This window comes from Hyaena hyaena, unplaced genomic scaffold (genome assembly GCF_003009895.1).
Source record: "Hyaena hyaena isolate Hyena2069 unplaced genomic scaffold, ASM300989v1 scaffold_285, whole genome shotgun sequence".
In the NCBI taxonomy this organism is placed as follows: domain Eukaryota; kingdom Metazoa; phylum Chordata; class Mammalia; order Carnivora; family Hyaenidae; genus Hyaena; species Hyaena hyaena.
The window spans coordinates 576380-599396 of record NW_024080917.1 but is presented as its reverse complement, the minus strand read 5'-3'; the positions used below and the strand labels follow the sequence as shown (position 1 = coordinate 599396).

Genomic DNA, 23017 nt, shown 5'->3' with positions numbered 1-23017 from the left:
ACGATTCGCTAGAAGGGCTCGAGCGCGCCAGCCGAGTCCCTGAAAGTGCTGCGTCCCGGTCCGCGTCCGTAGCGGCCCGGCGCCGAACCAGCATTCTCCTCGCCTGAGGTGCGGGCGGAGGCGCGGCGGGTCCCCACGAGCCTTCCCTGACAGACCACGGCGCGCGGCGGACGACGCTCGCCGGACCCTGAGTGGCCAGTGCAGCCGTGCTGGGCGCACGGACGCCCCCACCAACCGAGCCTGCGCCGCGCTCCCTGGGGACTCGCGCTCGGGCCGGGGAGGCGGGGCGGCCACACGGGCTCCACGAATCCACGGACGGCGTTCGAATTCGCGTCCTGGCATGACCAATCGCGAGCGCTCGGGCGGGCGGGGGGCGGGGAAGGAGGCGGGGCGTGACGGCCCAGAGGCGCGCGTCCCCCCCTCCCCGTCCGGCCAATGGGAGGGCCGGGCGTATTTGAAAACTCAGGCGGGCGGCGGGGCGGGTTTGCGCCTGCGCGGGGCGCGCAGGGCTGACGGCGGCCGGGGGTGCAAGCGGCGGCGGCGGCGATGGGGAGCGGCGGCGGTGAGTGTGGCGCGCGGGGCGCGGGGCGCGGGCGGCGGGGGTGAGGGGCGCGGCGGGGTGACACTGAGCGGGGCGGCTCCGGCCCTTCGGCTCGGCGCGCGAGGCGTCCCGGCGACGCCAGCCCGGCGCGCGGTTTAAATGCCCAGCGGCGTCGCGGGGGCGGGTGGGCTTGGAGTGAACGCCCCGCGCGGGGCCGCGCACCTGTCGGGGGCCGGTGAGCGCGGCAGCCCCGTCGCGGGTTGTTAGAGTGGCCGCTAGGCGAGCCCGCCTCTGGCCCACAGCGCCGGGGTCAGGAAGGTGTGGTAGTCACATCCAGGTGCTCCGTGGGCACCAGTCGCCCCGCGGGTACGTGTGGTCGTCGCAGCCCGTTAATTGCTGGTAGGTGACTCAGGGGCAGGGCCGGGCAGGGGAGGAAGGCCTGCGGAGGAGGTCGTGCAGGGGGGCAGCGGGGAGGAGGCCAGGTGCCTGCGGGCGAGGGACTTCTTCCGTGTAGCGCGGTGTGCAAATAGAAGCAGACGTGGGCAGGGGTCCGAACGGCTTCCCTGAGCGTGAGATGCGGGAGAACCACCCTCAGCTCGGCGCCTCCTTTCCTGATAGCCGAGTGCCTGCTCTTCACCTTAAGCGTTGCTTGAATTTTTTAATGAATGGTGATGCCTGATAGAACGGGTACCTCTATTCCCTTATTTTAATCTTGGGGACTAGACGTGTGGCTGGTTCTTTCTGTGGAGAGGGGTCAGTGACTGTTGGGTCATCTCCAGATAGAGCTCTGCCTGTCAGCCCGCTCCTTTCCAGCCCATCAAACAGACCGTCGTGCGGATTTTTTTTTTTTTCCCAGTGATCCACTGCAGGTGTGCCAAGTGTTTCAGTTACCCTACGAAGCGGAGAATACGGAGGAGACCCCGAAACCTCACCATCTTGAATCTCCCTGAAGATGTGCTCTTTCATATCCTGAAATGGCTCTCTGTCGGGGACATCCTCGCTGTCCGAGCTGTAAGTTGCTGGATGAAAGTGGGGCTGCCCCTTTGCTTGTTGATATAAATAACCTGTTGGTTATACCCTCAAGGCTCCCTGTTCCTAGAACAAAATTTTGGCTACAAAGGAGGGCAGAGGCCACAAGCGTGATTAATAGATTCATGAGGTTGTTCGACCAGCAAAACTGAAACATGACACACTAAGTGTCGATTGTGTTCCTTGCAATGCTCAGACTGTTGGGCGTCCGACTTCGGCTCGGGTCATGATCTCACAGTTTATGGGTTTGACCCCGCATCAGGCTCTGTGCTGACAGCCAGCTCGGAGCCTGGAGCCTGTTTCAGATTCTGTGTCTCCCTCTCTCTCTGACCCTCCTCTCTGTCTCTCTCTCTCTCTCAGAAATAAATAAAAGCATTAAAAAAAATATTTTTAACAGGGAAGGGACCCTATTGTGTCTGTAAAATTTTCACCCCTTAAGAAATAACATACTATTAAAAGGAACAAAAATATGTTCTTTAAAAAAATTCTTTTAACATTTATTCATTTTTGAGAGCTGGAGAGAGACGGAACATGAATGGAGCAGGGGCAGAGAGGGAGACACAGAATCTGAAGCAGCTCCAGGCTCCGAGCTGTCAGCACAGAGCCCAACATGGGGCTCGAACCCACAAACCAGGAGATCGTGAGCCGAGCTGAAATTGGACACACAATGGACTGAGCCACCCAGGCATCCCAACCTAACAAAAATATATTCTTGAGGACAAATCCCATGTGATGTTGAGCCTTGAAAGGGACCCTGGGAGTTAGTTGGAGGATGTTGGGATTGCGGCCTCATCCCCAATGACTTAATCAAGGCCATACAGCAAAGCTGTGAGAAAACTCCCAACAGGAACCTGTTGCTCAGGCTCCCAAAGCCACCTCCATTGTGGTCATAATATCCTCGGGTGCTGAGTTTTCAACGGCACTGGGAACTTTAATGCCTGAAATACCCACCCGTGTTCAGGGCTCCCAGACGGCCTGCTTCCTGCCTCTGCCCAGGGTGGTATTTAAGTTTTAATATTTTTTTTAACGTTTATTCTGAAAGAAAGGGGGAGAGCGTGCAAGCACTCGCCTGGGGGAGGGGCAGAAAGAGAATTGCAAGCAGGGCCCACACTCAGCACAGAGCCTCTGCAGGGCTCCCACCCACAAGCCGGGTATCACCACCTGAGCCGATAAGAAGAGTTGGACCCTCAACCGACTTCGCCACTCAGGCGACCCTATTGGTCTTTTCCTGGAGCCTCTGTTGACCTCCAGGCTCTGGCCGTGTTTCCATTAGCCAAGCCCTAGGCAGAGGAGCACAGAAGAAATGTCTGTTTCCCTTTCTCCTGTTAGCCTTGTTTCCCTGATCCTTGCTGATACACACCCTTACAGGGTGTCACCTCTTCTTTCTTAGTGTTCGTACTTATTCCCCCTTCCAGTACCACTGTCCCCCCATCCCCCTTTACAGCCACAGAGAAACTTGTTTCTTCTACTCAAAGAGAGGACCTTTACCTTGGGGGTGGGGAGGGACCCCCATCTTCTGTGTCCTTTCCTCAAGAGCTCCAGGAGCCGGGCCTCGGGGAGGATGCCCGATCAGCCCCCTACCCACTCCCGTTGTTTGCAGGTGCACTCCCACCTGAAGAGCCTGGTGGACAGCCACGCCAGCGTGTGGGCGTGTGCCAGCTTCCAGGAGCTGTGGCCTTCTCCAAAGAACCTAAAGCTCTTTGAAAGGTATCTTTGCACCCTGAGAACAGCTCGCTTTTCCTGTCTTTGAGCCGCCCTGATATGCCAGCCTGTGTCCCAGGGCCTGACGTGGGAACGGTTTCCCTCTTGCTGGCACCCTCGCCGGCGCCTCGCCCCCCCAGGGAGAGACTGAGGCCTGTCAGCCACCCCCCGTCGAGTCACGCGCAGCATAGTCATTGGCCATCTGTGCCACCAGCACAGCCTGACTCATTAGTTCCTGCCGTGCTTCTGAAGGGTCTCACTTGGGCCGGGACCAGTCTGCGTGACTCAGCTGCAGATCACCTGCATGTGGCAACGTCACTCTTTTTTTTTTTCCAAATCACAGCTGTGTGGTTTAACTCCTATTGCATTTCACTCCCTGGCTGATGCCATCGTCCTGCTGGAGTTGGGTTCCAGAGGGAGGGCAGAGGAGGTGTGAGTCCCTCGACCTGTGGGCCTCAGCGTGCCAGTGGCGCTGGTCAGGCCGCCAGAGACATAAGCCACGTACTGTATGGTTCATCCATTTGAGGTGTGCAACGCGGTGGCTTTTCAGATAGTCACAGAGTTGTGTGGCCGTCACCACCAACTTCACGTTCTCATTACCCCAAAGTGAAGACAAAATGAACAGGGGTTGATGTTGGTGGTGACTCCATTTTCCCTACAGTCCCCCAGCCTCTGGCGACCCCTGATATGCCTTCTTGGGTATGGATTTGCCTGTTGCGGACAGTTCGTATAAATGAAGTCATACAGCCCGTGGCCTGCTGTGGCTGACGTCTTTTGTGTAGCATGTTTTTAAGGTCTATCCGGGTCATAGCCTAATGTGGATAATTGACATTTATGTGACTGCATTACCTAAAAAATTCTCAGTTAAAAACCAAGTATTCCAGCTTCTTTTTTTTTTTTTAATGGTTATTTTTTAGAGAGATGGAGTGGGAGTGGGAGAGGGGCAGAGAGAGGGGGAGACACAGAATCTGAAGCAGGCTCCAGGCTATGAGCTGTCAGCACAGAGACCCATGCAGAGCTTGAACTCACAAAACCAAGGTTATGACCTGAGTCGAGGTCAGAGGCTCGACTGACTGAGTCACCCAGGTGCCCCCCCGCAAGTGTTCTAGCTTCAAGTGCTGTGGTAGGGCATAAGCTGTAAGGTATAAAAGCAGGTGACGTTTTATGTTTTCAATGGTTTAGGGCTGCCGAAAAGGGAAATTTTGAAGCCGCTGTGAAGCTGGGCATAGCCTACCTCTACAACGAAGGCCGTAAGTCCTCACAGGGCCAGAACTGGCCTTGCCCTACTTGGCATTGATATTTTATTCATTTTTTAAGTTTATTTATTGATTTTGAGACAGAGAGCATGAGGGAGGAGCAGAGAGAGAGAGAGGCAGAGAGAGAGAATCCCAAGCAGGCTCCACACTGTCAGGACAGAGCCCAATGGGAGACTCAAACTCACAAACTTGGCGATCATGACCTGAACCCAAGCCAGTCACTTAGCCAGCTGAGCCGCCCAGGCGCCCCAGCGTGGATGTTTTAGGATAAGTGCAAGCCCTTCCCAGGGCCTGCATTCCATCGTCATTCTTCCCACCTCTGGCAGTGTGCCTTGCCTTTCCCTCTCGGGGGCTTGCGCCCAGGGACGCCCTGCTCTGGGGCCCACTGAGGAACTTTGATTCCTTGCGCTTTAATTATTTTAACAAACCTTGTTTTAACAAATGCTTTAGTTCCAGTCAGCAGCGACTCGGAATGGGGGCTACGCCAGCAAGCCGGCCCTCCCCTCACCCCAGCAGCCCCCGCGCCGTCCCATTAACACCGCTGCCCACAGGTAGATACTGGCTCCTCTCCTTGGCCACGGTTCCCCCGTGGGACTTGGGGGGAGTCAAAGCGTGCCTAATGCTACGGGGCATCAGTGACACGGTAGCCAGGGCTCCAGTGGGAGGCCGGCACAAGCAGATCAGAGCCGGCCTGGTGCCCAAACTCCTTCACCCCCACGGAGCAGGTGCTCCTTGAGAGAACCTGTGTGGCCCTCAGCTCCCAAAATGCATAGAGATTTGGGGTAGCTGCTGTGTTTCTGCATCTCAGAAACCTGGCATCTTGCTGAGAGGTAGTCCCCGTATATAGCTGGCTGACAGGTTGTGACTGATAGAGACAACCGGGCAGCCCTGCTCCCGGCCCCGGAGGGCAGCGGTCCTGCTCCTCCCCCCCCCCCCCCCCGGCTCCCAGACCTAATTCACATACCATACAGCTCCCCCATCTCAAGTCTAGTCTGGTGGGTTTTGGTGTATTCGCAGAGTCGTGCAGCCATCACCAACATCCAAATTTGGAGCATCACCCTAAAATGTACCCTAACCATACCCGTTAGCTGAAGTTCTGGCTGCAGCTCCCAGAAGGAGAGAGGGCGGGCAGGCATGCGACACCTCTGTGGGAGGCATCTTCCCAGACCTTCACAACCCAGGCTGCCGGGAGGACCCAGCAGGGGCAGGTGACGCCGCATAGAGGAGGAAAGGCTCTGTTCTCCTTACGCACCAGCAGCTGGCATGAGCTTTTAGACTTTCGGGAAAGACCCTGGAGATCTCTGTACGCCTGCACTCCAGAGACATCTCTGGGTTAACACCCTGTCCGTCTCCGCAGTGTCTGTGTCTGATGAAGCCCGTGCGGAAGTGAATGGCCTGAAGGCTTCTCGCTTCTTCAGTCTTGCCGAGCGCCTGAATGCAGGCAGCACGCCCTTCATCTGGCTCTTCATCCGCCCTCCGTGGTCGGTGTCCGGAAGCTGCTGCAAGGCCGTGGTTCATGAGAGCCTCAGGGCAGAGTGCCAGCTGCGGGGACTGAGCCCCGGCAAGGAGCACACATGGGGCCCGCATTCTGGGCGATCTGAGCTGCACAGGGTGAGTGGAGATGCTGGACCGTGTAAACGGACGCCTGTTTACACAGTCCGGACGCCTGTTTTCATGGACGACAGTGGAGCTGCAGAAAATTGAGAGTGTGGGCAGGAGGGTGCCTGCACTTGAGGCAGCAGGAGAGGAAACCTCAGAGCTGGTGCTCCCAGGGAGTCATGGGAGGGGCTGGGCTGGAAACCCAAGACCGAGGCTCCTGGAGGCCCAGAATCAGGGAGCGGTCCTGGGTGTGGCGAGGGGACCAGGCAGGGGCCACGAGAATGGTGGCCGGCGGGGAAGTCCCTTTTGGCTGGTGATCACACCTCCCTCCTCTTGTCTCTCAGACTCACCGAGCATCCATACTGCACTGTTTGGGGAGAGTACTGAGTCTCTTCGAGGTGAGTCGAGTGGGCCATCCCGCAGGGAGCCTGTTGCTGTGCGGCGTGCCCCTGGCCCCGGGGAGCACACTGAGCTGAGGGGCGTGGGCCCTGGAGAGATCGTGCCCGTGTGAACCCTGAGCAAGCCGCACCTATGGGCAGAGCATCTGCGTGTGGACCACAGCAGCCTCTCCCACTCTTCCCGCAGACCTCTCTCTCTACGCTTGAGCAAGCTTTCTGTTAGAGCGGGAGGGACGCTGACAGTGAGCGAGGATGGGAGCAGCCCTGAGGAGCCCCCACCCCCCATCCCCATCTGGGAGGCCTGGTGCACAGGGCTCACCGTCCAGGGCCCAGCCAGATGCACATGTCGTCTGGGAGGAAGCGGGGCCTGTGGGGCGGAGCCCGGAGGCTCCTCTCCCGTGCGGTTGGCTACCCCGATTTAGTTAACTGACTTTATTAAAAGTAGGAGCCACGGGGGGTGGTTCCTGAGAGGTGGCGAGCTGGCAGAGTCCACAGAAGAGGGGTGAGAGGAGAGCGCGCTGTGCTTGGGTTTGCTCCAGGATGAAGAGCGCAAGCAGGAGGCCCGGGACCTGTTTGAGGAGTCTGCTAGCCAGGGCTGTCTGGCCAGCTCGTACCTCCTGTGGGAACGTGACAGGAAGACAGACGTGAGTGGCCCTGGGGCTGGGGGGGGCAGGGTGGGGGGAAGGGGTGGTCGGGGCAGCTGACGGGGCAGCTTCCAGGGTGCCAGGAGCCACAGGTGGGCGGGCTGCTCCCACGCCTGCCCCCAGCAACCACGGTCCCTTGGGGGATGAGGGGCTGGACAGAAAGCCGTGGGCCCCTGGGGTGTCGGGAGGAATGTGTAAGAACCCCGTGGGTTGCTTCTGGTTTCTCCAGAGAGACAGCTGTCTAGAATCAGGGTGATTTTCTCCCGTTGACAGATGTCAGATCCTGGACGATGCCTCCACAGCTTCCGGAAACTCAGGGACTACGCTGCCAAAGGATGCTGGGAAGCACAGGTGAGGCAGGAGCTGGTCTGTCTTACGCCTCCTCCCATGGGGACCACGGAAACAAGACTGCCGGGCTCTCGTATGTAGGCAGGAAGACTGGCCGAGCGCTGGCACCAGATCTTACGAGACTTTGGCTCTGGGGAGCACGGGGAGGAAAGCCTGGAAGTGTTTCCTTTGTCTCCACCTGTCACCTGTCACCTCCAAGCCCACTGCCCCTAAGCCGGCCATCCAGCCCTTCATTCTTTTTTTTTTTTTTTTTTTAATTTTTTTAAATTTATTTCTGAGAGAGAGCATGAGCAGGGGAGGGTCAGAGAGAGAGGGAGACACAGAATCGGAAACAGGCTCCAGGCTCTGAGCTGTCAGCACAGAGCCCGACGTGGGGCTCGAACCCACGAACCGTGAGATCATGACCTGAGCCGAAGTCGGATGTTTAACCGACTCAGCCACCCAGGCACCTCCAGCCCCTTCGTTCTTAAGTGTGGGCCACTGTGTCTGCTGTTAGCATTCCTGTCTCTCCCTAAGTCCAGTAGGGACAGCACTGTGGTGACAGGTGGGGGTCTCTTTGGAGCAGATGGGTGTGTGGAAGATCTCCTGTTCTTGTCGCTTGACCTGCTCACCGTGTCATCTAGCGTTAGAACCAGGACATGGGGGACTTGCAGTTGGTGTCCCCCAGGTACTCTCCCAGTGCGGCTATAAAGAATTGTTGTTTTGGACAAATCAGAGAAAGCCCCTTGCCAAGCAGGTAGAAACTCAAACTCTCGTCACCCCCCAAGTCAACGTTTGAGAACCATCTGCCCTTAAAAGCTAGAGGGAAGAGATCACAGAGTGGTAGATGGCCCAGCCTGACGTGCGACAGAGCACTGTAATGGTTACGTCGGACGCAGATCACAGATTGATAGTAAATACGACAGTGAATCGTGTGGCTTTCTTAGAAGCTCAAACTAATCAGTAATATTCCAGTAAATGTTCAAAGGGTTTCCATACAATCCCAGAAAAGAGGAAATATAGACAGCTGGTCAGGGGCACCTGAGCGGCTCAGTCCATTAAGCATCTGACTTCAGCTCAGGTCATGATCTCATGGTTCGTGAATATGAGCCCCGCATCAGGCTCTGTGCTGACAATGTGGAGCCTGCTTGGGATTCTCTCTCTCTCCCTTTCTCTCTGCCGCTCACTCACTTGTGCGCGCGCGTGCTCTCGCGCGCTCTCTCTCTCTCTCTCTCTTTCTCTCTCAAAAAAAGAAACAGCTGGTCAAAACCCAGGGCAGTTAAACGAGATTGTGGCTGCTCACATTAGCAAATGATAGGTGTACCTGTATCTTTTTTTCTGTGCATGTTGAGTGTGTAGGGATTAACTTCTGAAAGTACACATTTTTAACGACAGCAGTTTCTGCTAGCAGAGATGTGCTAGAACAACGTTCTCTTAGCTGGCCTGAAGTTGGTGCAGCCCTTTCAGGAAATCCTGGGGCAGGAGAAGCAAGAGACTTCCCACAGCCGCCCTGCACAGGCAGGCGTGTGCGCTGACAGCTGCCCAGAGCTGCTGCACAAAGTAGTGAACACGCGCCAGGAAGACACACGAAACGTGAACATGCTTCCAGGTGTTTTGTGTTGTGAGGAGCTTGTTGTTATTAGGGGAGCACAGGGGATAAATGTGCATGTGCTCTGGTCCGGAATGCACACAGTTACAAATGTGTAGAAACATCTGGAAGGAAAGCATCTAGAAATGGCTGCTAGTTAGTCTCGGGGGCCTAGGGGATGTCAGTGGGCATGTGCACCGTGGTCATCACCACTCAGTTAACCCACACAACCGTCTCCCTAAGCAGGTGCCATTAGGCCCTTCATGAGAAGGGAAACTGAGGCACAGAGCATTTTCCCTGCTTTGCCTGTGATGTCACACAAACCCAGGTTTTAAAGCCAGGTCATCTGAAGGGCATCTGGGTAGCTAAGTCGGTTAAGCATCTAACTCTTGATTTCCGCTCAGGTCATGATCTCACAGTTAATGAGATCGAAGCCTGCATTGGGCTCTGTGCTAACGGGGTGGAGCCTGCTTAGGATTTTCTCTGCCCCTCCCCTGCATGTGCTCATGCTCGCGCGCGCGCGCTCTCTCTCTCTCTCTCTCTCTCTCTCTCTCTCTCTCTGTCTCTGTCAAAATAAATAAACTTGAGAAACAAAACAAAAAACACATGAAACCCAGGTCACTGAGCTTCCAAACATCTTTGGCTACTGCGCTGTGCTGACTCCATTGTGCACGTTTTGTTCTCTTTAAGGCATGCTATCACACTATATATCATTTATTTCTGAAAGAATAGTCAAGACCTGGGCCGTGCTGCTTCTGGGGGGGGCCGAGAAGGTGTAAGCACTGCTGCGCAGCCACACATCTCCCCCCGCGGGCTCGTGCTCACGCGCGTGTCTGTCCCGCAGCTGTCGTTGGCCAAAGCCTGCGCGAATGGGAGCCAGCTGGGGCTGGAAGGGAAGGTCTCCGACGGAATCGTGCGCCAGCTCTTCCAGGCCTCCCGCGCCATCAGCAAGCAGCGGGTCTTCTCCGTGCAGAAGGGACTCAGCGACACGATGAGGTGAGGACCCCTAGGGAGAGTGTCTGCTTGGAGTGGGGGGCAGAGTGACTGCCGGGTGCCTGGGAGAGGGGGGCCGTCTGTTGTGTTCACCGGGCCCCCTGTGTGGTTGACCCCCCCAGAACCCCCATTGTGTGTGTGTGTGTGTGTGTGTGTGTGTGGTTTTCTAACACCAGCCGCGACCCCCCCCAGAACCCCCATTGTGTGTGTGTGTGTGTGGTTTTCTAACACCAGCCGCGCCTTAGTTATCCAGGGCTTTGAAGAGCACATGTCTCCGGGAATGTGTGTGCTCCAGCGTTCTTTGTGAGCGTCATACTGTGCAAAGCCATGTTTAGTTTCTAAAGTCTTTCTAAAGTGATGGGATTCGGGGCGCCTGGGTGGCTTAGTCGGTTAAGCGTCCGACTTTCGCTTGGGTCATGATCTCGCAGTTCGTGGGTTTGAGCCCCGCATCGGGCTCTGTGCTGACTGCCAGCTCAGAGCCTGGAGCCTGTTTCAGAGTCTGTGACTCCCTCTCTCTCTGACCCTCCCCCTGCTCATGCTGTCTCTCTCTCTCCTAGAAATAAAAAAAAAAAAAAAGAAAACATTAAAAAAAAATAAATAAAGTGATGGGATTCGTATCCCCAGTTTCAGGAGCCAAAGAGCCACCTTACGTGAGCACTGGTGTGACATGGGAGGATCCGTGGCCATCGAGCGTATCCTCTGAGGCAGTGTCCAGCCTCCGCTCCCTGCCTCTTCCTGCACCCCACTCACTCCTGAGCTTTTTCATTCAGATACAGAATATGCTAGAAAGTAAAGTGGAAAATGCAGATAATTTTTTAAGCTCACACAAGATTTCAAATACATTTTGGATTTATAACGAGCAGGCTCTGGCTATACTCCAGCAGACAATGCCCAGCTCATAGAGAATGCACAGGGGACATTCATATTTAAATTGATTTGTTTTGGGGCGCCTGGGTGGCTTAGTCGGTTAAGCGTCCGACTTTCGCTTAGGTCATGATCTCGCGGTTTGTGGGTTCGAGCCCCGCGTCGGGCTCTGTGCTGACTGCCAGCTCAGAGCCTGGAGCCTGTTTCAGTCTGTGACTCCCTCTCTCTCTGACCCTCCCCTGCTCACGCTCTCTCTCTCTCCTAGAAATAAATAAAATATTTAAAAAAAATAAAATAAAAAAAAAATAAAAGGACCAGGCCTTGGGGCACCTGGGGCGCTCAGTCAGGTAAGGGTTAGACTCTTAGTTTCAGCTCAGGGCATGATCTCACAGTTCATGGGTTTGAGCCCTGCGTTGGGCTCTGTGCTGTCAGTGTGGAGCCTGCTTGGAATTCTTTCCCTCTCTCTGTGTTCCTCCCCCACTGACACTGCTTCTGTCTCTCTCAAAATAAATGAATGAACTTCAGAAAAATAAAATAAAATCATAAAAGGATCAGGCCTTGCTGGAGAAGCTTGATCTCATGCACACAGTGCAGGGACGCGTTGTCCTTTGCTCCCGCATCAAATATCATTGGGCTCAGGGCACCTGGGGTGGCTCAGTCAGTTAAGCATCCGACTTTGGCTCAGGTCATGATCTCGTGGTCTGTGGGTTCAAGCCCCACATCAGGCTCTGTGCTGACAGCTCAGAGCCTGGAGCCTGCTTCAGATCCTACGTCTCCCTCTCTCTCTGCCCCTTCCCTGCTCATGCTCTGTCTCTTTCTCTCATAAATAAATAAATGGTAAAAAAATTATTTTTCAAATACCCTCAGGTTCTCGTGCTCTTGAACCCTGTGCTGGCGCCGGCAACAACACCCTTCTTTCCCAGCTGCCTCTCCTTCTGTTAGGTGTGTGCAGAGGAGCACTGCATTCCCCGCTCAGTCGGCCTTTTCTCGGGGGTACTGCTTTTATGTTTCGGGGAGGGGGAGATATTTTTTCCTTTTCAAGAACTAATATATATATTTTTATTGAAATATTAGTATCATTTCAGTGTTTGAGTTGAACTTTTTATTTTCCTTTGTACCAAGCAACAGCCACCTTTGTTTTTATTTATTTTTAAACATTTATTTATATTTGAGACAGAGTGTGAGCAGGGGAGGGCAGAGAGAGAGAGGGAGACAGAATCTGAAGCGGGTTCCAGCCTCCAAGCTGTCAACACAGATCCCGATGCGGGGCTTGAACCCACAAACCGTGAGGTCACAACCTGAGCTAAACTCGGACACTTAACTGACTGAGCCACCCAGGTACCCCGACTTTTGTTGTTGTTTTTTTTCTTCTTCTTTTTTTTTTTTAAATGTTTTTTATTTATTTCAAGGAGAGAGAGAGAGACCGCGTGAGCAGGGGAGGGTCAGAGAGAGAGGGAGTCACAGACTCTGAAACAGGCTCCAGGCTCTGAGCTGGCAGTCAGCACAGAGCCCAACGCGGGGCTCGAACCCACAAACCGTGAGATCATGACCTAAGCGAAAGTCGGACGCTTAACCGACTAAGCCACCCAGGCGCCCCTACCCTACTTTTGTTTTTAAATAGGTATAATTTACGTGTAACATTGTGTTTATTTCAGATTTAGCCATTTTAGTTATTTCTTATTAGTATTGTTTACTTTGAGAGAGTGTGCACATGTGGACAGAGAGAGAGGGAGAGAGAATCCCAAGCAGACTCCGTGCTGTCAGCACAGAACTCCACACTGGATTCCATCCCAACCAACCTTGAGACTGTGACCTGAGCTGGAATTAAGAGTTGGACGCCCAATGGACTGAGCCGCCCAGGCGCCCCAGATCTAGCCATTCTACAGTGTACAATTTGCCTGGGCTGTTTTCATGACTCAGATCGTTAACGGTCACTAAGTCTGGATCTGGCATCTTCCTCTCTGTTCCCAGAGTGGCCAGTCTAAGCCCCAAATACCTGGTGCTCAAGCGGCCTTCCTCTTCCCGGAGGAAACATAGGCTCTCGTCTTCCTCCCCATTCTGTTCCACCACCTCAGCCCCACCCTCCCCTCCTCCCCTCTGCCTACGACCAAGTGCATCTGCCCTGCCTGGCACCCGGAACATTTGCCCAGAACCCCGCAGCTTCATCTTCCTTCCCTCTCTCACTTCTGCTCTCTCTGTCTCCTCTGCTTAGACACCGGAGTTGCCTGTCCTTTGTTCAGAAAGGCGTTTACTGTACGGGGTATCCTTGCCAGGCCACCAGCGCTCCCACGTGATGTCTGTGTCCCTGGCCCTGGGTTCAGCCTCTCGAGGAGGGACCCCACATCTGCAGCTCCATCAGAGTTGCTCGGTGCCTGAGAAGCTGTGCCAGGCTCCATGCATCCTCCCCCCCTTAGCTTCTTTCCAGCTCTTTCCCCGCAGTAGAGGGCTGGGAGAAATGACCCCATGGGTGAGCTGCTCCTCGCGGAGAACATGGGTTTTCAGGAGGGCCACAGGTCTTGCCACCTTCAAGCGACTTTTCTCTGGTCCTGGGACCTATGATCTGTCCCCACCCTAGTGGGTGGACCCACCTTGCCCCTGACCTGTGTCTGGACTCACCTGGTACCTGGCAGTCCCCATGGGAGAAGGCAGGGTACACAGATGTGTGAGCCCAACTTCCTCCCAGGCACATAGTCAGGAGACCTGGGGCCTGTCCTCCACCCAAGGCCGGGACAAGTTCCTGGGTAAATGGACGGTGCTGTGGATGACTTGCTGGCTCCCTTGGGACAGACAGGCCAGGTGAGCACGGGACGCTCGCAAATGCACACCTGGGTTTCCAGCGCTGGTGCTCTCCCTGCAGGTACATCCTGATTGACTGGCTGGTGGAGGTCGCCACCATGAAGGACTTCACGAGCCTGTGCCTGCATCTGACTGTGGAGTGCGTGGACCGGTACCTGCGGAGGAGGCTCGTGCCCCGCTACAGGCTCCAGCTGCTGGGCATCGCCTGCATGGTCATCTGCACCCGGTACGGGGCCCCCGGGGCAGGGCCCGCGGGATGACACCACTGGGCTGGCCCTTCAGCGTCCCACCTTGTTAGATGAGGTCTTAAGTTCAGGGATCACCGACGCAGAGTAGGGCAGACCTGCCCTGTGGCGAGTGGGAGCCCAGAACGGGGCCTCACTCAGGCAGGTTCGTGCTGGGCCCCTCCTCCCCTGGCTCCAGAGGATTCCGTGACACCGAGGGAGGGGCCCGGTGGGCTGCCCCTGGGGTCCTGAGGTCAGGGACAGCTGGCTTCCCCGTGGTCCAGTTCTCAAGCCTGTGTCGCCAGAGACGTGCAGCTGGTGGGTGTCACGCCCCCAGCCAACCCAGACGAGCCCATTCCAACCACGCAGACAGGCACCTCCTTCTTACACAGCTGCCTGCGCTCCTGGCAGCTCTGACTTCAGATGGACCTGTCTTCCGTTTTACCTGCACATGCTGTCCCTTAGCCGGCACCTGTCAGCCCACCTTTACCTTTGGAAGCAACGTGGACCGTGATTGCACCACACATCTTACGTGTCCTTGTTTCGCTAAACCAGACATCCCTGTGTGGCTGCCATTGCCCCTGGGCAGGGCTCTACAGACTGAGTGTCCCGGCCCATAGGCCTTGGGGCGTGAGAACAGGTGGCCATACACGGTGGTGTGAACTCAAGAGATGCCGACTTCTCTTGCTTAGTTACCCAGAGACAAGGGGTCCAGGCTGATGCCATTAGGGTAGTTTTCCTGTGTCACAGGGTCACGGAAAGCCCCAGGTCCCATCCTACTCTCAACCATCCTCCGCAGCCCCCGAGGCCACCACGACCACTGTGCAGCAAGCCTGGTCATGTGGCCGTGACGAGAACTGGAGTCGTGGTCTGCAGGCTACCAGCACGGCCTTGGGGCCGCGAGCAGGCTGCCGCATGCCACCGGCCCCTCTGGCATGCTCATGGGGCCCCCGCATCCAGACCTCACCAGAGGTGGCTGAACAGAGAGGCCCTGCCTTCTCGTGTCTGAGCAGCATCATTATATCTTTGCAACCAGAGACCAAAATCCCAGACCACCGATGGGCCAGCAGCCAAGTGTTCTTTCAAAAGATCCTGGAGGAGATGCCCCACCCCTGCTCAAGGCAGTCCTGCCTTGGCCTCTGCCTGAGCGCCCCACCTGCCCCGCTCCGGCCTCATGCTTCGCACACCTGCCATCCCCACGTCTCCCATCCTCTTGCTCAGTTAAGCTGACAGCGAGTGGGCCGGCTGCAGTGGCCCCAGGACAGAGCAGCCATGGGCTGGGCCCTGCTCCTTTGGCGGGAGGCCCCTGGACCCGCGTGCCCCCTGCTCGCTGGCGCTGTTGGAGAGAATAGGCTGGCGGGCTGCCTAGGGTCACCCAGGATTCCTGCAGCCAGACCCCGTGCTGAGCACGGACCTTCAGACAACCCCCACCTCACCCGCCTTCTGGGTTTAAGCTCTTGTTTATGCTCGCTCTGTAGAAGCTGCTATAATCCTCAGGCCATTAAGAAGATCGACCGGGCACATCATTCATTTGGGGTGCCTTTTATAGAAACACCCGCATGTCTGGCAGCCCGGCCACTCCCATTCCCCAGCCCTCATCCCTCCTCCTCCACAGACCCTTAGGCCAGGCCACACGACCTCTTCAGGTCCTCTCGCTCTGACCCCTCTGTCACTGGGGCCTCGTGTGACCGCTGCCTCCAAGTATAGTGGACTCCATGCTCAGACCCCTTCCTGACATTCTAGGTTCATCAGCAAAGAGATCCTGACAATCCGAGAGGCAGTGTGGCTCACGGACAACACGTACAAGTATGAGGACCTGGTGAGGATGATGGGAGAGATCATCTCCGCCCTGGAAGGGAAGATTCGAGTAAGTGGCCATTTGCTTTTTCCTTTTAAATCAGAGTGGAAGTCACAGGAGGGGACAGGAGGAACCAAGGGCTCCTCCATGGCATTGAGGTTTCCTGCTCTGGAAGGTCCTCTAGGACCCAGAGGGCAGGAGGCCAGTGTGAACGCTGGTGGGGCAAGCCGTGCCTGCGCGCCAAGACACCACGTCCACCTCCCCGTCTCCTCAGGTCCCCACTGTGGTGGATTACAAGGACGTCCTGCTGACGCTGGTCCCTGCGGCCCCAAGAACCCAACACCTGTGCGGCTTCCTGTGTGAGCTGTCCCTGCTGCACACCAGCCTGGCCGCCTACACTCCAGCCCGTCTGGCCGCGGCCGCCCTGCTGCTCGCGCGGCTGACCCATGGACAGAGTAAGGAGCCCGCCCTCCCGCCCGCTGCTCAGCAGGGGCCACGCCAGGGACTGGGGGGTCCCGAAGGCCGGAGATGAGTCTCACATACAAGGGAGAGGGAGGGATTGGTCATCTTTCCTGGAAAAGGAAATGCCAGAGTGGACTAAAGCTGTTCGGTGGGGTGCGGTTAAGAGATGGTTCTGGCCTAAGTATTTCCCACACTGTTGACAGCGAGCGTGCAGGCGTTTTTAACGCTGAGCTCCAGAAAACCCCACACAGAACCACTTGGGCGGTGGGGCACGAGTGGGCATCAGAGCGCCCCCCCATTCCTGCCCTCCTCTCCAGCGCAGCCCTGGTCCACGAGGTTGTGGGACGTCACTGGCTTCTCCTGTGAAGACCTCATACCCTGTGTCCTGAGCCTTCATCAGAAGTGGTGAGTCTGGGCACCCGGCTGGCTCCGTCAGTAGAGCACACGACTCGGGCTTGTGAGTTCAGGCCCCACGTTATGTGTGGAGCCTACTTAATTTTTAAAAAATAAAAAAAAAATTTTTTTTTTTAAAGCAGTGTCCATGAAAGGAAATGAGTCCGCCAGGCATCTGCCACAGAGGGTTTATCGTCAGGGATCAAGGGGGAATTGGCCCTCATGTGAGGGACACACACAGCTTCCCGCAGTGTGTTGCCTGTCTCAGAGTTGACATTTCAGAGGGTCAGGCCAGCCATGTTGCCTATGGCCACAGTGATAACACTTCAAACGCGTGCGGCAACTCCTCTCAGCCAGAGCCTCCCTCCACAGGGGCCGTCAGGCCAGCCACCTGCGCCCTGACCACGTTAGCGTGGGACACGGTGTCTCTTGCTCAGGAGTTGGCCAGCCGTGATGGCCCCATGCCTCGGCCCTGCTCCCTGTCCGCGCTGTTCCCACTTCTGGCACGTGCTTGTCTCCCCAAACCCAAGGCAACGTCCTCCTCCCTCTGCCAGGCCGTGCTCGCTGCCCTCCTGCTCGCATGCGGGGCCGGGGCGCTCCTGCTTTCTGTCTGTCCTCAGACACCTTCGGGATTCAAAACCTCTAGACCCCAACCTCTGACTTGAGCCCCAGATGCCCCGCCGCCTCGTCCGGGCCGGACCGCCTTTCCTCTCTGGCTGCTGCTCCCTCATAGGTTGCATTCACTTCTGGTCCCTGCACCCGAGCTCCAGCCGCGGGGAGCCTGTCAGCGTCTCCTGGGGCTGGCGTGTTCTTCCCCGGCTTCCCTCGTGCCGGCTCCTAGCTGATGGGCGGGGAGCACAGGTGAAGGTCGAAGAGGCAGCGTGCGTGTGTCTGACCCCGCTGCCGCTCACAGTAGGGCTGCAAACCATCCTGACCTGATACTGGCTCCCTAAAGTTGTTGCTAGGCTACTCCCCTGCCTCCCCCCAACGTTTTTGAGTACCAAACCAGATACATTGGGAACATTTATTTACAAGCTAAGCCTTTTTAACCATGCAGCGCACGTTCAGAGCTGTGTGACCATCACTGTGTCAATTTTAGAACGTTGCACCCTCCTCCAGAGAAACCCTGCACTCGGCCCGCGCTGCCCACCCCCCGCAGCCCCTCCTCTGCTTCTGTCTCTGTGGATTTGCCTGTTCCACACGTTTCAGACATTTCCCAGAAACGAAGTTCTACATCACGTGGCCCACCTGTCACCTGCATGGTTCCTCTAGAATCACGTTCTGCTGCGTGGATGACCACATGGGGGGCGTCTCCACCTTTTTTGCTGCTGTGAATAACACCACTGGGAGCAGAATTGCTGGGTCATGAGTGACCGCACACTCACCTGTTTGTGGAACTGTTGGGTGGCCATCTGCCTTCCGGTCACGCGACACTGCCGGCCCCAGAGCCCTGCACGGGCCCACTGACCCGCATGCGCCCCTCTGTTGGCAGCTTCCACGACGACGCCCCCAAGGACTACAGGCAAGTCTCTCTGACCGCCGTGAAGCAGCGATTCGAGGACAAGCGCTACGAAGAGATCAGCCAGGAAGAGGTGCCCCTGTCCCCACTCCCCCCCCCCCAACACCCACCCCTGGGGCCCCACCCGTCTAACCCTGGCCTCGTTTCAGGTGCTGAGCTACGGCCAGCTGTGCGCGGCACTGGGTGTGAAGCAAGGCAGCCCTGAGCCCACGGCCTTCCTCAGCGCAGGGGACATTCACGCCTTCCTCAGCTCTCCGTCGGGAAGGAGGACCAAGCGGTGAGTGAGGCCCGCGTCTGCAACGGTGCGTGCAGCGTCAGCTCCCACGCGCTGGGCCTGGGCTCCCTGGTGACCCCTGCGGCGGCCTGAGTCCCCCTGCCTGCCGCTCCGTCTTCTCTGCGGGGCAGCCCTCTCTCTAGCTTTGACCTGGCTCCCGTTCAGGCAGGAAGGTCTGAGCTGGGTGGAGTTCAGGCTGTGGCCCCGCCACACGTCAGCCCTGTGCCGGCCACCCTGTCCAGCAGCACTGCTGTCACTCTCAGCCCCGCAGCTGCTGTTCGGTTACTGTCCTCGGCACTTCCCCAGCTCCCCCATCTCCACCTTCGTCTCCTGCGTGTACGTGCGTGTCCCCCGTGTCCATGTCCTGGCTGTACCACCTGGGATAAGTTACCTTCCCCGCCCGAGGAACTCCTGTCTGTCCTGCGAAGTCCAGCCGCGCACACCGTCACCGTGCTGCCGGCCCCGCCTCTCTGACCCTTTGCCGTGAGCTTCCTGCGGGCAGGCAGCACGGGAGCTGTGTTGTCCAGGGCGGGCCTCCCACCCTGCACCGCGGCCGTGACCGTGACCGGCACCTGGCTCTCCCCCCTTGCAGGAAGCGGGAGAACAGCCTCCAGGAGGACAGGGGCAGCTTCGTCACCACGCCCACTGCGGAGCTGTCCAGCCAGGAGGAGGTGCTGCTGGGCAGCTTCCTGGACTGGAGCCTGGACTCCTGCTCTGGCTACGAGGGCGACCAGGAGAGCGAAGGCGAGAAGGATGGTGACGGTGAGTGCCTCGGGCTCCAGGGCCGGGGGTCTCACGCCAGGCCCCCTTCTCACCCGCAGGAGTGCGTCCGCACACAGGCAGGCAGAGCCCCGAGAACAGCATAGAGGGTCCCAGCCCCTGGGGAGGAGAGATGACCTGTGTCCAGCCCCAGCCAGGCCAGTGTTGACCTCACCATGGCAGGGGACGAGGAAGACACCTTGCCTGGAATCCACAAGACGATCCTTCTACAACATTGTGTGACGTGTGACAGCCACTGCCCTTTTGGCCTCTGTGCCTTGGACAGATCTCCAGGGCCACCTGTGGGAGGCTCTGGCCCTGTGTTATTGGACAGCTGAACACACAGAACCCCAGGTCTAGCAGTTTCTGCCAAGTCTCCCCGATTGCTTGCTTTTGTGTCCACTTGGGGATTAAGTAGATTATAGATGATCAGTTTATTGTCACTTCCCACCGTCCCCCAAGTCACATTGAGAGCCATCCTCCATCTCCCACCCAAAGGAGACAGCAGTACAGAGGGCTGTCCAGCGAGGTTCAGACACGGGCCCCTGGGGGTCCTGACTGGCCAGGGTGTACCCAGTGCTCAGACAGCGGCCTGACCTCTCACCCCACATCTCCCACAGTGACGGCGCCCAGCGGCATCCTCGACGTCACCGTGGTCTATCTAAACCCAGAACAGCACTGCTGCCAGGAATCGAGCGATGAGGAGGCCTGCCTGGAGGACGGTGGACGCCGGGGTGTGCACACCTACACCCCGGGTACCCAGACGCCTCCGAGCCCCGGGCCCCCGCCTCTGCTCCGCGGCCGGAGGGAGCCGGGCAAGGACAGCGTGACCTCAGGGTACTCCTCCATCTGCAGCGCGAGTCCCACAGACTTGGTGGACGGTGTCTCGGGGCCCCCCTCCCGACCTACCTCAGTGCCGTCCCCGGGCAGTGACTCGGGCACACAGCCTTGCCGCCATCATGCCAAGAAGCCATGTTTACAGTGTCACTCTCCAGGCCTCCCGGAGAGCAGCACCCTGCAGCAGCAGGTGAAGGGGAAAAGTCTGTCCGCCCACAGCAAGCACGAGGAGGAGGAGAGGGGTCTGAGCGCGGCTCGCTGAGGCTGTGGGTGCCTGCGCCTGCCGTGGGGAACGTTTGCTGGGGGCGTGCTGCCGCTGCACCGCGGGGCCTGGGGGCTCCGGAGGCGGCTGCCGCGTGCACCCCAGTGGCTCTCACACAGGGAACCGAGAGAACTCGGGACACCAAGTGGCCTTCTCCGGAGCAGCCCCGCGCGAGCCGTCAGGACGTCCAAGTCCGAACAGAAACTCAGTTCTTCCCTTTGGAAAGTTCAGCCTCAAAGTACTCATGCCACGCCCTGTGAAGTCCCTGTCCCTGTCCCCTGTCGTGTCTGTCCTCCTCTCTCTGGGGAGCTTGAGCCCCCGGCCCGCTCTCCCCAGCCCCACTGAGCCGCATCCCGGGAACCAGCGGCTTTCACAGCCGAGAACACGTGCGAGCAGGAGGCCTGGCGCAGCTCACCCCCGCGTCTGAGGGGTTCGGTGAGCGGAGCCCGCCTGCCTGAGCGCGCACACCACAGTCCTGTCCTCGCATCCGCCTCGGCTCCCTTCCTCGCCGGGTGGCAGGGCCCCTGCTGAGGGGGGCGTGCACGAGACCACCAGCTGGGCAGCCCGGAGTCTTTTCAGGCCAGGGCCTTGAAGCTGTCAGCCCTAACCTCCCTGCCTGCCATCCTTTCACCTCCTTTTAGAGAAACCTCTCTTCCCCCCGGAGTGATTTGTCTGCCCCCGGTGGGTGGTGTCCATATGAATACCTCTCTCTGCACTGAATTTCTAGGCCATTTCTTTTCCTGTCTTTATTTCCATCCTTCATTTTTCTAAGATGGAAATAAAAGAAAAATTAAAGATAGAAGATATTAAATTTAAAAAAGAGATTCCTAATTTTATTTAGGCTCAAGTTAAAAAAAGGAACATCTGACTCAGATCCCTCAGTGCTATCCTGACACTCTTGAGGTGAAAAGAATTTTCCCAGAGACGTTGGACAAAAAAAATAGTTAAATGTTATTTGTAACTCTGAGATGCCACGATGCAGAAGAGCGAGATTCAGAGGACCTGTCCCTACCTGTTGGGTGAGGGTGGGTCTGCTGTGGTACCTGAGGCTCCCCAAGCCCCCCACCTCCTGGGTGCAGCAGCCACAGCACCAGAGGGATCTGCTGGAGCCTGACCCTGGCCGCATCCCAATGGGGTTGGCCACTGAGACGCGTGCCCTGCAGCGATAGCTTTTGTTTTTTCTCAAAACGTCAGAAAGGAACCACTGGGCCAGGAGCGTCCCCCAAGTGCTTCTGAAGCAGAACTACGGCACACAGGGAAGCTGACTCGGTGGTGGCTTTTCTGGGTGCTTGGTGTGTGTGTGTGTGTGCGTGCGTGTGTGTGTCCCCATGGGAGCTGTCTTCTTGCTACTGTAAGAATTCTGACCACGCTGGGTGGGGCATGGTTGGAATGCGGGGACCCTGCCATTGGGACTGCAGACCTTTCCTGTCGACTGTGTGCCCCTGGGCGTGTGTGAGCCTCGGCTTCCTCATGTGTAAGCTGGGGCAGTAGTACCTACCTCACAGGGGTGTTGTGAGGATTAAACGTGATAAGGACAGTGGCAGCCTCGTGATGTGCGTGTCTGACTGCGTACCACCTTGTCTACGGCCTGTCGTCAAGACACAGCCCTGGATGGACCCACTTCCCTGCCTTCTCCCAGCCCGCACCCGTAGAAGGCCCCTACCCCGGCGGGACCTGATGCCACCCGCCCCTGCCGACGTGAGCCTTTTACTCTTCTTTCTTACCTCGCAGAGACTCTCCTTTGACAGGAGCGCTGGCCGCCTCCCCTGACCAGGCACGCAACGGGCCGCTGCCAGTGGAAGGCCCGCCCTGGGCTCCCACCCTTTCCGGCTCCCCTCCTGCAGCACCTCCCTATTCCAACTGTGAAAGGGGTACCGCTCCAGCTTTAAGCAATCCTCCTCTCCCGGCGTGTCGTCTCTCCAGCTCCCTGAGATTTCTCAGCCTCTGCAGGGCTCGCTTTCCTACTTCTTACTTCCACTTACATTGGCCCTGCTATCTTCACCACCCCTCCCAGCTAGCATCTACCCCCCCCCCCCCCCCCCCCCCCCCCCCCCCCCCCCCCCCCCCCCCCCCCCCCCCCCCCCCCCCCCCCCCCCCCCCCCCCCCCCCCCCCNCCCCCCCCCCAAACACCCAGCTGTCCCAAGTCACCGGGGCACCTCCATTCTGGAACAGCTTCTCGCAGGGTTTTTTTTTTCGTAATTTATTTAACGTTTATTTTTGAGAGACAGAGCGAGCATGAGCAGGGAGGGGCAAAGAGAGAGGGAGACACAAAATCTGAAGCAGGCTCCAGGCTCTGAGCCATCAGCACAGAGCCTGATGCGAGGCTCGAACTCACGGACAGCGAGGTCATGACGACCTGAAGTCGGACGCTTGCTTAACCGGCTGAGCCACCCAGGTGTCCCAGCTTCTTGCTTCTGTGCCGCCTGAAGCTCCACTCCTCCACCCCTCTGGATTCTAGCTCCCCTTACACCACCCATCCTTCACCTGTCCCTGCCTAAACACACGTGCGCCACCTTGGACCTTGCCCAGACCCGTTGTTCACTGGCCACAGTCCCGGCTCTCTGACTTTCATGTGCCTACGCTCAGGTGCCTACCTGATGCCACCTCCTAATGTTACATTACCAGCATGTCCGAAAGTGAACACTTCCTCCTCCACGCGTCATCCTCACCTTTAGTGACTGTTACCCGGTAAACTACTGGGCCCCTCCACGTCCGCTGCCCTGTGCTGGGTGGCCCGGGGCCCGCAAGGGAGC

At 57.6% G+C, this 23017-nt stretch overlaps 1 protein-coding gene across 1 annotated transcript; it reads left to right on the top strand.

Moving 5' to 3' along the window:
• The first annotated feature begins 533 nt into the window (after positions 1-533).
• Positions 534-21231, top strand: CCNF (cyclin F). Its single transcript, XM_039246879.1, has 17 exons — positions 534-562; positions 1398-1552; positions 3171-3277; positions 4454-4521; positions 5885-6138; positions 6471-6524; positions 7064-7168; positions 7442-7519; positions 9928-10079; positions 13798-13962; positions 15704-15827; positions 16033-16213; positions 16538-16625; positions 18106-18205; positions 18282-18409; positions 18999-19168; positions 19786-21231. Exons 1-17 carry the CDS (start codon positions 547-549, stop codon positions 20262-20264), a joined length of 2424 nt encoding a protein of 807 aa, XP_039102810.1. The 5' UTR covers positions 534-546; the 3' UTR covers positions 20265-21231.
• The last annotated feature ends 1786 nt before the right edge of the window (positions 21232-23017 follow it).